At 58.0% G+C, this 13,053-nt stretch overlaps 1 protein-coding gene across 1 annotated transcript; it reads right to left on the reverse strand.

Moving 5' to 3' along the window:
• Positions 1-1,627: 1,627 nt before the first annotated feature.
• On the reverse strand, positions 1,628-12,422 carry REM1 (RRAD and GEM like GTPase 1). Its single transcript, XM_073309118.1, has 5 exons — positions 12,335-12,422; positions 10,820-11,162; positions 9,848-9,930; positions 2,507-2,717; positions 1,628-1,989 (listed from the first exon to the last, which is right to left on the reverse strand). The coding sequence occupies exons 2-5, from the start codon at positions 11,157-11,159 to the stop codon at positions 1,712-1,714; spliced, it is 912 nt and encodes a 303-aa protein (XP_073165219.1). The 5' UTR covers positions 11,160-11,162; positions 12,335-12,422; the 3' UTR covers positions 1,628-1,711.
• Positions 12,423-13,053: the final 631 nt, after the last annotated feature.

Here is a 13,053-nt window from a genome sequence, read left to right on the forward strand (position 1 = left end):
TGCTCCAACTCCTGCTGCTGGTGACAGCTGTGTAACTTGGGGGAGCTGTGCTCCCACACACCTGCTCCTGCCCTCAACACCCCCCCCATTCAGATCTTGGGAGGCGGGTAGCTATGCTGTGCACTGCCCAGATTCCTCCTACACCCAGGGGAATTTCCAGCCAGTTTTAGCACAAAGTGAAGTTGGCAGACTGGAGAATCCAGCCCAAATTCCTCAAGGATATTCCATGGGATTTCCTAGCCACCTGGAAACATTGTGTGTGAACCAAGTCCCTCTAGTGGGAACAACAGCGCCCCCACCCCATGTGCTTCTGTGCTGCCATTCAGGGCATCTACAGAAAAATCAAAACATACCAGGTGCTTGTGGAATCACAGGAAGTTCCCGCAGCAGCCAAATGGATCCAGCCCATTTGCCCCCATTAAAGGTGCATTTCAGAGTCTGGATCTGAAGCCCAGCTCCCCCAGGGTTCAGACTTGGGGTTCTGGTTTGGGCTTTGCCCATCTCTGATTTGGAAGCAGGTACAAACGAGCAGTGGGCCCAGCTCCCTGCCTCTCCGGGGGGCACAGGGAAATCCAAGAGGGGAGCACCTTGCGGGGGGGGGGGTTAAGCGGCAAGAGGCGCAGTGCAGTCACTGGTGACAGGTGCCTTTCCAGATTGGGTTTTATTCTGCAAGTCTAGGTGGGTTGTCACTGCGGTCATACAGAGACAACAGAAAAACCTCAATCTTAAAAACACTGTACAAAAGAGAGAGATGTGGTACAAAAGCCCCGCCCGCCATGCCCGTTCCCCACCAAACCTGCCGTCCGGCACTAAGGAACTCTATCCTGCACCGTCCCCACCCATAGGCCAGGAGACAGGCAGGGTCTGGCCTCCCCACACTCCTATCCAAGGAAGATGCTTCTCCATTGCCCTCTTCTCCCCTGCCCATGCTGATGTTAATATGCCCAGAGGTGGCAGCAAAATGCTGCCAGCCCCCACCCCGACATACCACTGTACCCCAGTTCAGGGCCTTCCTGTCTCAGGGATTTCTAGAGTGCCTGTCCGCATGGTATCACGGGCCAGCTATGCTCCTGGCTCCCAGTAGCCTTCAGAGGCAGCTTCCAACCTTGGTGATGGCTTCGTGGACTCCTGTAGAGCCGGTGGCCTTTCTGCCCCTGCCGCATGAGCCAAGTGTCCTGCTCAAACCCATCCCTGGCATTGGCAAAGTCAGACTTGCATTACCCTTAGGCACCCGGGAACCCCCCACCTTCTCTCCCTGAGTCCCCATCCCTCCCTCTGGGGCAGCTTCCTTCCCCTCTCCCTTCCTGGGCAAACACTAGACCATTTCCTGGTGCCTGCTGGCACCCTGGAGACCTGCCCTAGTTTCTCCCTGCCCACCTCCTCTTGCAGGGCTCCAGGCAAGTGGCAGGGCTGGCAGGAGGCACTATCAGGGAGCAGGACATTCAGTCCATGCAAGGAGTCCTTCCCCATGGGTGTTCTCTGGTTGCTAGTGTCACCTTGGTTCTGAGGCTCTGGTTAGGAAGTCTGTTCCCTCTCCTGGGTTATTGCTCCAGACGAGTCTTGTCTCTCCCCTGAAAGGTCCTGTCCACACGCCACGAACAGAGAAGAAAGTTTACAAACCCCTATGTACATGGCAGAAAGCCTCTTGGGAGGTACAAGAGGCCACATCCCTTTATGCATGAGAAGGAAACTTCCTGTTTTGTGACAGGTCTCAGAGCACAGACAGGTCATGGCAAGACTTGGAGCGAACTTTCAGAGCCACCTTCTTGTTGTTCCTGGCGACCAGTCTGTCCAGGAAGCGCCGGGCCTTCTTGGTGAGGCTCTCCTTGCGCTTGTAGATGGACATGCGCCTCTCGTTGGCCTCCTTGCTGTCCCGGCGCAGGCGGATCTGGCGCACCACCCCCTCAAAGAGCTCCGTCACGTTGTGCTGGAGGGTGGCAGACGTCTCGATGAACTTGCAGTCGAAGACCACGGCGCAGGCCCGGCCCTCTGGAAAGAGAATGGGTTCCAGCCCCACCTGAGTCGGCCGCCAGGACAAAGAGCGCTCTCCAGGCAGAGCCAGGCGGCACTTTCCGCACACAGGGCATGGGACAGGGGAAGTGGCGAAGAGTGGGTCACACCAGGGGAGACGGATGCTCAGGGCAGGAGCTAATGGCTGCAGGGAGAGATGCCTTGGAAAGGCTGGATTGATGGCAGAGTACAGGGGAGGGCAGAGAAGGAGGTGACAGGATGGCCTGCTAAAAGAAAGCAGGACGGGCGGGTTGATGGCTGGACAGATGGCTGGTGGAGGACTAAACAGATGGACAGAGAGTGGCACTCCTGGATGGACGCTCAGCAGCTGAGTGGGTACCATAGCAATCTCTCGCTGGCCATCTCAGCTAGGTCTGAGGAGCAGCAGCAGGAGAAGCCAGGCAAGAAGCCTCCCCCCCCTGCAGTTCCCAGCCCCCGAACAACTGGCTGGGAACTGTCTCCCACAGGGTGGGGACGATAGGCCCTGCTCACTCACCTTCCACCGAGACCTCCCGGCACCGCACCAGGTCCGTCTTGTTCCCCACCAGGATGATGGGGATGTTCTCTGCTTGCCGGGTCCGGCGCAGCTGGATTCTCAGCTCAGAGGCGCTCTCAAAACTCACCCTGTCGGTGATGGAGTAGACAATGACATAGGCATTCCCCACCTGCAGGCAGTAATTGTGGAACCAGTTCTCCTCATCCTGGGGCTGCACAGGGAAAGACGGTGTTACTGAGGTGTTGAGGCACACAGCCACTGTCCACACGCTCTCCGACGGTGGGCCAGACGCAGCAGTGCTGCGGCCAGCAGGCTAAGTCACACTCCCCATGCTCAGCCCCCCCCGTGCTTCCCAGCGCTGGGGTAACCTACGCGCGGAGGAGCTGGGAGGAGCGTCAGGTGAAGTCGAGGACTGGGCTACTTTAACTTGCACCTTCCGCCTGGCTGGCGGCCTCCCTTACTAAACTCTGCTCTTCAGGCCCTGGGCTGGGGATCCTGCAGGTCGATGTCTGGGATCGCAGCCCGAGGGGTCAGACCTGTGCCGGCATTGCTGAAAAGAGCCGTGTAGGCACAGTGGCACAGGCTTCAGCGTGGGCCGTACGTGCACACCGGGGAGCCAAGCTATGGCCGCTCAAGGTCCCTTCCGGTCCTCCCCTTCTCGGAGCGCGAGTCTGCATTTACACCTGGGCTGCTATTTTTAACCGCACTCACGATGCTAATTCACGAGCTGCTCTCGCTCTACGGACTGCAGCGTGGACACCCCCCTAGATTCAGAGGCAGTAAGTCCGGGGTGGTTGTGAGGGCGGCAAGCCCACGTGCCTGACGGAGCCCAAGCTGGCGGGGCCTGCGAGGGGGCGGAAGGGGTGGTATGTCCCACAAGCTTCGACTCAGCTCTTGGCCCAGGGCGTGGGGCCTGCGAGCGCGGCTCCCTGTGCCCTTCCTGCACTCAGCAATACGGGGGCTGGGTGTTGGTCCTGGCATGCCGGTTCCTGCATTCATGGCAGGTATTGGAGGACCAGGATCAGTTCATTCCTGGTGAACTGAAACTGAAAAGAAACCTGGGAACTGAGCACCTGGCCTCCCAGCCACGGGCTCTTCCAGACACCCGGCGTGGCGGGGGCTCCGAGAGCGATTCTACGCGAACTCCTGAGACCGAGGCTTCCCTGCCTGGCGCCGTGGGTAGGCGTCTCCTCCGGTGCCTGGGAAACACTGCCGCTCACCTTTGCTAGCATCTTACGCAGGCGTAGTGACTCTCACGGGTTGGCCCCGTGTCTGATCAGGCCCTAGGGGCCTGCTCCCACAGAACAATGCCGGAGGCCCCACCTTCCCTTGCCCACAGTGCGCTGCTGCCAGACATTTACTCTGCCTCTCCAGGCCGTTTTACCAGTTGCTCCCTTCCTCACTGGACTTGGAATCGCTTCGCTCATGTTCAGACGCGACTGGGACGGCCAAGACAACACTCCTTGCTTGTGTCTCTCCAGGCCTGTGTGTCAGCCCTGGCTGGATCCTGTGGGACCATTCCCTTCCCCCCAGGGCTCTTGAAGATTTTGGTTTGGTTTCCACAAACCACAGCCCTTGGCTCTAGAGACCTACCTGTCCACAGGCCGCTGGGAGCAAACTGCCAGCCCGTTGCCTCATGCATCTGCCTCTGGCAGGATGGCGTCAGGGCTGGTTTTTAATTCACGCCCTCACGCCCCTGGCACGGGAGACCAGCAAGGCTCTCCTGCCGTTCCCACAAGCCTGACATGGCACCCTTCATTCTCTCGTTCGCCTTGGTAAGCCCTCCACACCTGTGCTTGGGCAGCACGCCTCCTGCTTCGCGGCCACTGCATCTTACCCCACTGAGTCCCCTCCCGCTCAGGACCAGTGAGCTGTAAATCTATAACCTGCCCTGACATTCAGGGGTTTTCTCAGCCTGTGAAAACCTTCCCATCTTCACTGATCTGGGCACATATAGACAGACGTCCTGGGACCTCAGGGGCACTGGGGTGATTTACACGAGCTGAGGATCTGGCCCTAGAAAAACATGTCCCCCCATGTGCCCCAGGGGGATAGTTACAGGGATTTGATCATTACCCGTTTCTGCAGGTGTCTGACATTCAGGAGGAGACCAAGGCTGGTGCCAACTCCTAGGATTCCTTTACAAGCGTTAATTCAGGTGGTGAGAGTAAGTTAGTACCAGCCAGCACTGCTGGACCCCAGCTGTCCCTCCCGCCTCAACCTGACGTCTGACCAACGAGAGATTAGCCAGCGACAAGATTCTGGCCTTCCCCGCGCCGGACTTTCTGCTCATCGGCAATTGGGCAAATCTCGCTGGTGGGACCCTGCTTTCTGCAATGGCTTCTTAGCTTCGCTGAGCTCTGCCCTCTCCCCTGGCCTGCACTGGACCCACACCAGGGCATTTCCCCATCCATCCCCCAGGCTTTCAAATAGCCACGGCCAGCTAGTGGTTAGGGGCTCCTGGCAAAGATCTGAAGACGGGGACTCTATGGAGTCAGTGGGCTAGTGACTTGGCAGGGGAAGAACTGGGAATGCCCCACTCCTCTGTATCCTTGCCACTGTTGGCAGCACTGGGTGCAAATAAGCATTTCCATCTTGCCCTTCATGGGAAAGGAGGTGGGAACTTGTATAATAAGCATCCTCCCCAGCTTCCAGGTGGTCTTGACGTTTACCAAGGATGCCAGCCACCGGGGTCGTTGGGTACAAGACAAGGCACCCCAGTGTCTGCACTATAAGGGCCTATTCTCAGCAGCAATGCTGTCTACCGTACAAACCAGTACGAGTCTTTGCAGCTCCCTGCAGGGGTGGGGCTGAGCCAGCCGCCCGACGTACCCACTAGTCCGTGGGCTGGGGCCAAGAGTGGGGGAGAGGAGACAAACCAGCAGGCAGGGTACCGGCTCAGCTGAACAGCCCCATCAATCAGTGGGGAACAGGTGGCGCGCTCAAGGTTTACCTAAGGATGAGGCCTGCCCCCAGGCTGCTCCCTGCCGGCCAGAACTAGTCTGAGTCCTTGGAAGGAATGGGCCCCCAGAGCGGGTGCAAATCTCCGGGCTGTGGACAGGGCAGGGAGGGGGAAGGGGAAGCCATTCAGCATCCCAGCCCCAGTGCAGGAGGAGCCATCAGCCTGTCCCCATCAGACAGCAGCCCAGGCTCCCGCAGCCTCTGGCCGCTCAGACGACATGTGGCTCAGTCAAGAACGCGCAGATTAAAAGATTCTGGCTTTGGGAGGGTGTTTGACACAGTCTCCTCCTCAATCTGCGTCAGCTGCAAATTACAGCCCCAGGGCTCCGCTCCCTAACGCGCAGGCTGCCCAGCCATGCATCTGTGGCAGCCCAGTGCCTGCAAACACCAACAGGGCTCTTGGGGCCCAGAGAGACCCGCCATCCCACGCCGGGGAAGGAAGAGGCCTTTAAAGGGTTCACAACAAAACCACTGGCTGCAGCACCCTCTGGGGAACAAACCCAGCCAGAGACACCCTTGTAAACCACCCCACAGCCAATAATTTATCAGCAGGGTATTCAGACAACCCCAAGCCCCGGCCACAGTGCTCAGGGGTCTGGGCCTCAGGCTGAAATATGATCCCCTTTCCAATTGCAAACAGCCAGCAAGAGCAGGGGAGCCCATTTACAAGGGAATGGGGGCCTGGAAGGGAAGGAACTGAAGGATGGTCCAGTGGTTAGGCCTGGCTTCAATTCCTTGCTGTGCCACAGACTTCCTGTGTGACCATGCGCAAGTCACTTCCCACCTCTGCATCCCATCTGTCCACTGGGGTTAAGAGCACCTCACCGGGGGGTTGTGAGGATAAATACATTAACAACTGTGATGTGGTTTGAGATCTACTGATGAAAAATGCCACCTAAGAGTTAGATAATCTTATCATTAGGCCAGGGCCCCTGGGAGAAAACACAAGCTTCTAATGCGGGTTTTTTAAATGGGAAGGACGAGGTGGGGGGAGGGGGGATTTCAGGGGCATTGGGTTCCAGGCCTTAGGCGGCCACAGCGTTGATGTTCACTATGTCCCTAAACAAATTAGCTTGACAATCGGTATCGTCTCACAAGGGGAAAGAGCACTTGGTAGAAAAATGCAATTCAGGGAGAGTGGAAATAAATTAAAGTCTTTAAAACTTTAGGACCAGATTTTCAGACTGTTTAGACGCACAACTGCTTGTGCAAAAGGCGCATCCAATTTGCACGCACAGTGACCATTGCTGGATGCACAGACTGGGCATGCTAATCCACACACATTCTGCATGCAGTTGTGGTCCTAAATTCTATGACGAACCAGCCTGCTATTTCTAGTGCCGGGAACAGAAGCCAGCTTCACACACAAGGGAGCAAACCTCAACCTGAAGAGATACTGGTCAGCAATTGTCACCAAGACCAACAGGCTGAGGGCCCTGAGAACCAGTAACGCCACTTTACAGTCAATCTGCTGCTTTAGAGGCAGGGCAGAAGACGCAGGTGTTTCTGACAGGACACTAAGCTCTTCCAGTGAGTGGTCATGCCATTGCTTCTGGACAAGCTGCACATGCCAGACCCCTGCCGAGAGAGGACCCCCTCCCAACTGCGCAACTCTTCTCAGGTTCGCTTCTCAGGTTCTCCCGGGGTGGAGCAAACAAGAGACCCCAGCCAAAGCAAGGCAGATGTAGGGCTTGGGTGGGAGCCCTGGAAAGCTTTGGCAAGATTTGGACCCCGAGACTTAGCACCTTGGGGAGAGTTTGCCTTTGAGTTTAGGAAGCTTCATTCAGCAGGAGGCCAAGCCCGTGTGAACCAGAAGCAAAAAGGGCTGGCCCAACCCCCGCATGACCCACCACCCAGGCCTGGCACAGCTTGGATGCGGAGAGAGCTAACGCATGGCCTAGAACTGCAGGAGGCAGCTGGCCAGAGGCGCACAGCGGGGTTCACAGGAATAACATGGAATTAACTCTTTGTTTGTCCACTAAAACCAAAGTGATAAAGAACTGCATTTCTCATCGTATCCCGAGTAAAACACTGACCCACTACGGAAAGCCTGGCCATAGTCACTGCAGGTAGGCCCAACTGGGCCAGGCTAGTGGGGGGTCTCACCAGAATCCCTGCCCCTTCCCCTCCCCCACCTCACACATCCTTGTCTGGGTCAGGCTCTCATTCCCCCTTTCCCTTAGTCTCCACTCCCTGCAGCTCATTCAGGGCTCAGTGGGTCCCACTGATGCACACTCCATGCCAATGCTCTCGTCCCCACTAAGTTAGGTGCTGTGTTTCTCCTAGCAACCATTCCCTGAGCCCCGTCTGTTCCTCTCGGCCCCCTCCAGGATTTTAAGGGCAGGACGCTAAGGGGTATCCGCGCCCAGTGCTCTGGACAGAGCGGACAATGGAAAAGAGGAGAGGGTGTTCCCTGCTCGTACCACGTCAGGTGGGGAGCGTGGCCACTAGCCCAGCGAGTCCATCCCTTCCCAGATACCATCGGCGTCCTTGGCCACAGGGAGCAGGGGCTGCATGAGATGCTGGGGGCCAGATGGCCCCCATGGATTTTCTTGAAGATGCAGCTCGTGAGGGGGGAGTGTGCAGGTGGGTCCCAGACCGGCAGGCGGAGAGGCCATTTCAGTGAAGCTCAGGACCCTCTTGCTGTTGGTGGCGAGCATCGCCCCCAGCTGTTCATCGAAAGCAAAGAGCAGAGTGGGGCTGGAAGAGGGGAATCTTGCTCCTGCCAGTCTCCAGTCACCCACAAGCAGGGGCGGAGGGGCAGAGATGCCACCGGGCACCACGACTACTGCCTACTAATGCATTCCCCTTAAAGGCTGCATTTCCTAACCCGTTGTTCGCCCAGTCGGCTCCTGCACGTTTCCCAGCTCTTGCACGGCAAGGAGACAAACGAACCCCGGCACCACCAGCACCCCCCAGCACACCCAGCCCTAAGGATCTGGCACGTTTCCCTCCTTCTCTCCACCTTCCCCGGTGACATCTCGGGCCCACCTCGCGTTCGCTCTTACGCCAGCACAGCCGTTCTGACCTGGCAGCAGCCTGCACCCGCTTTGCAGGCGCATCAGCAGCTATGCCAGAGGGAAGGTGGGAGAATCAGCCCCCAAGTGCCTAGCTTGGAGCATACACTCTGTGGGGAGTTGGGGGGACAGGGAGTTGTGTCTGGCTGGAATCATTCCAACAGAGTTTAAAGTTGCCACATTTTGGAAAGAGAAGTGAACTCAAGCCCTTGCTTCCTCCCACAGCAGTTAACCCCCCAGCTGGGGGGAGGGGGAATCCCCTCCAGCTCCCGGGGGTGTTAAGATCCTCCCTTGGACACCTGATGAGCCAGTCAGCTGTTCACTGGGGAAGTCACCCTCATCCCCTTACTAGCTGCTGACCCTGACCCAGCTGCAGCCTCCCATCTCAGTCTGCTGGGGATGTCTCACAATGGCAAGAGCAGCTCCCTAGAAAGCTAAAGAGGGGTCTGGTAGATGTAGGGTCCAACGGGAGGGTCTGTCCCTGCAGCTCTGTCTCATGAGCAGGTGGGCATGGAAACCACAGCCAGCCATAGATAATAGGACAGAAAATATCATGTTGCCTCTATATAAATCCATGGTACGCCCACATCTTGAATACTGCGTGCAGATGCGGTCACCCCATCTCAAAAAAGACATATTGGAATTGGAAAAGGTTCAGAAAAAGGCAACAAAAAATTAGGGGTACGGAACAGCTTCTGTATGAGGAGAGATGAATAAGACTGGGACTTTTCAGCTTGGAAAAGAGATGGCTAAGGGGAGATATGATTGAGGTCTGTAAAATCATGCCTGGTGTGGAGACAGTAAATAAGGAAGTGTTGTTTACTCCTTCTCATAACACAAGAACTAGGGGCTACCCAATGAAATTAATAGGCAGCAGGTTTAAAACAAATAAAAGGAAGTATTTCTTCATAAGCGCACAGTCAACCTGTGGAACTCCTTGCCAGAGGATGTTGTGAAGGCCAAGACTATAACAAGGTACAAAAAAGAACTAGATAAATTCATGGAGGATAGGCCCATCAATGGCTATTAGCCAGGATGGACAGGGATGGTGCCCTAGCCTCGGTTTGCCAGAAGCTGGGAGTGAGCGACAGGGGATGGATCACTTTATGATTCCCTGTTCTGTTCATTCCCTCTGGGGCACCTGGCATTGGCCGCTGTCAGAAGACAGGATACTGGGCTAGATGGACTTCTGGTCTGATCCAGTAGGGACATTCTTATGTTCATACAAGTTCATTGTGGTATTTACAACAGCAACAGACCCAATAATAAATAGCTCCAGTCTGGCAATAGAACCGACTTCATTGAAAAGGTGACCCCCATGGCCAGCCCCTGTGATTGACACGCCCCATGCATGCTCCCTTACCTGCCTCTCTGTTTCCCAGGTGTCCATCACCAGCAGCGTCATCTCCTCCCCATCCACCGATAGGGTGCGTTCGTAGGTGTCTTCTGAAACAAGCCAGATGCATCCTGGTCAGCCGGACTCCGTGTGCCCAGCAATGCCTGCCGCCGAGGCCCAGTGCTGCTGAGCTCCACAGGAGTGTCTGCTGGCTGCCCAGGCTGGGAGGAGACAGCACCCCAAGGTGGTGGGGTTCAACGCAGGCCATGGAAAATGCAACTGATCCTCTCAGCAAGGAACTAAAGCTACAAACCAGCCAGCACCATGGAAGGATGTGGGAAAGTGGTGAGGTCAGGGCGATGCCCTGGCAGAAGCCTGGCTACTCTCCTGCTTTAGTGATTGGAAGGAGGGGGAAGGTGCTGGGGTATCTCATGGCTCTTCCCAGGTTCAGGACTCAGCCACCCCCCTTGCCAGGTTATTTTTTGGCTTGTGGGGAGGCTAAAAGGCACCTAGGCTCCAGCAGGCAGCTGGACAACTGGCATTAAATGTATCCAGGTGGCTGACCCTGATGCGTGTCAGTACAATGTCCCTCCGATGTTTCCATCTCAAACCCACTGAAATCCACAGCTAAGGCCCCCGCCCCAGTTTTCAAGGGGGTGCCCAGCGATACTTACAGTAGGTACATCAGAACTGAGCCACCAGTGGCTCTCAGCTGGCTTTTGGGAACCACTGTGCCCCGCTAACTTCCCCCTGCCCAGCCACAGAGATAGGTAATGGCACTGGAGGCAAGTCCCCACATTCGGCAGTGCGCTCCTCACCGCTAAGAAGGGGCTGTGCCCTGCCCCCAAGCAGTCAGTGCAGCGTCTCCACTGTGCCCCTTGGCCTGGGTTTACACAGGGCTTCTTCACGCTGTGACCCACTGCCCACTCCCCAACCTGCACACCGCATGGCCCTCGAGAGCAGCTGGTTTGACAGCCCAGGGCAGGGACCTCTCCCTACCTCCCGGCTGTTCCGGCAGGTCCCGCTCTTGGATCCCAGCAAAGAGGTTCACCAAGCTGGTCTTGCCCACACCAGGGTCACCCAGCAGCATCACCCGATACAAGGATTCCCAGGAGCTGTCGGAGTTGGCCGAGTCCGATGACCAGCTGCTGTGTGGCACGGCTAGAGCTTTGTCTCCAGGCTCGAAGGAGGAGGAGGAGCCAAGCGGAGGGTGATGGGACTCAATGGGGTTAGGCCTCGGCCCACGCACCCCTGGCTGGGACTGGTGGGAGAGGGGGACCGGGGTGCTGGCCCGTCTGCGCACAGGGCCCTTGCCCCCTTGCTGCGTGTTCAGAGTCATCTTCTGCAAAACAGAAAAGGCCGAGCAACTGGCTTGTGGAAGGAAGTCTGGAGGCAAGTGCTGGGCTGGGGAGCTGGAGGCCCCTGTCTGCTTTTCCTCGCCCTGCTCCGGCTGGGATTCTCCGGGATCCACCCCACCCCGGCTGCCCTCTCAGTTCGATTACTTCACCTTAGTTACAGAGGGGATTTTTTTAAGTTCCACTTCATTTGTCTCCCGGCTGGAGGCAGGCCCAGAAGAAACAATCATAAATCATCCCGGTCTCCTAATGCACTCCCCAGCCGCCCTGCAGTGTCTCAGCCAAACAACTTTTAAACTGGAAAAAAAAAGTCTGGAGCCAAAGACTCTTCAAAGCCCGGTGGATCCTGGGTGTTAGCCCATCTCTGCTTCAGCTCCAGAGCAAGGAGGGCAAAAGTGGGTGTGTGGGGGGGTCTGATTGCTGCCCCCATCCAGCGCCCTTTCACCCAGCCCAGGACAGGTCCCAGCAGCCTGGGGAGGGTTGTGTTTGGGCCAGAGCAAAGGTATAAAGGAGAGGCTGAAGGCCAAGGGGGCTGATCCACCTAGGAGAGGGAAGAGGGGCTGGACATGTTCCCCTCTCTGATCTCACCTGCTGTGAAGGGGCTGGGTGTAGGGTGGTACCCAGAGCTGCTAGCTTGGCGCTGGCCCATTTAAAGACCCTCGCCCCTCTGTGTCGGGTAAGGACATGTAGGAAGCGCTGTCCCATGCCCTGCCCCAGCCTGGTTTCCCCACCCTATGAATTTCAGCCTGGCACCAAAACCCCGAGAGTCCCGACGCCATGGGGACAGCGGTGCCAACCTCCACAACATGCTTAAAAAATGCAGGGGGCCGCATTGTACCAGCCTGGGGCAGGGGCGGGCTGCAGAGGGGCAAGGAGGCGATCCCGACACACCCAGCGCCCTCCCACCGGGCCAGGGCGCAGCCCGGGACCCCAGAGCCCGACCCTGCCGGGGAAAGGGCAGCGCGCCGGAGGGCGCCGGAGCAGGGCAGCCGGGGGAGCGGGGAACGGCGCGCCCGGGGCGGAGAGTCTCCGGCCGAGGCTGAATGCCGGGAGGGGGCTAGGACAGCGGGCTCCCGGGGCTTCGCAGCCCCCCAGCCCGTGCGCCCCAGCTCTCGGCCCCCGCAGCGGAAAGTTTCTTCGCAGAACTCAGCCCGCTCACCTCGGCGCCGGCCCCGTCCTGCTCCGCGTCCCCGGCTCACCGGCGCCGCTGTCCGGGCCCCCCCGGCCGCCCGCAGCCCGCGGAACCCAACGCCCGGCCGCTGGCGCTCCCCTGCCTCATCGCGTAGCGCCGCGGCCGCCGAGCGCAGGGCTTTAAACCCTGGGAGGTGGAGCCCCCTTCGGCCGGTCCCGGGACCCACCCCCTGGCGGGGACCCTCCCCAGCCCGTCCGGGGCCGCTCAGAGCGGGCGGACTTGGTGCCCAGCCCTCGGGAATCCACTCCCGCAGCCCGGGCCAGCTCCGCGGGATCCACGCCTGCCCAAACCCAGGGCCCGCAGAGTCCGCCCCGAAATCCGCTCCACCGAACGCCCAGGGAGTCACTGGCTCAGCCCAAGCTATTGCCCTGGTGCCAGGGGTCTGAGCACTGTGCCCCACACCTCTCAGCCAAAGGCCAACTCTGGGGGATCAACTTCTCCAGCACCTAAACGCGCTGCCCCAGGCTTCAGAGCCCCGTTCCTCTGTATCCACAAAACCAAGCAGGAGGCCGGTGGCACCTTAAAGACGAACAGATTTATTTGGGCATAAGCTTTCCTGGGTAAAAAATCCACTTCCTCAGATGCACCTTGCATCTTGCATCTGAAGAAGTGGGTTTTTTACCCGCAAAAGCTTATGCCCAAATAAATCTGTTCGTTTTTTAGGTGCCACTGGACTCCTCCTTGTT

This window comes from Lepidochelys kempii, chromosome 13, assembly GCF_965140265.1.
Source record: "Lepidochelys kempii isolate rLepKem1 chromosome 13, rLepKem1.hap2, whole genome shotgun sequence".
NCBI lineage: Eukaryota > Metazoa > Chordata > Testudines > Cheloniidae > Lepidochelys > Lepidochelys kempii.

What these genes read in the sequence shown, in the direction of transcription:
- REM1 (XM_073309118.1), bottom strand. Translation starts at nt 11,159, where the DNA reads ATGACTCTGAACACGCAGCAAGGGGGCAAGGGCCCTGTGCGCAGACGG. An exon ending in CCTGCCGGAACAGCCGGGAG is followed by an intron (nt 9,931 to 10,819) that starts GTAGGGAGAGGT and finishes GGCTTGTTTCAG; the next exon opens with AAGACACCTACGAACGCACC. An exon ending in CCGGGAGGTCTCGGTGGAAG is followed by an intron (nt 1,990 to 2,506) that starts GTGAGTGAGCAG and finishes TTCTCTTTCCAG; the next exon opens with AGGGCCGGGCCTGCGCCGTG.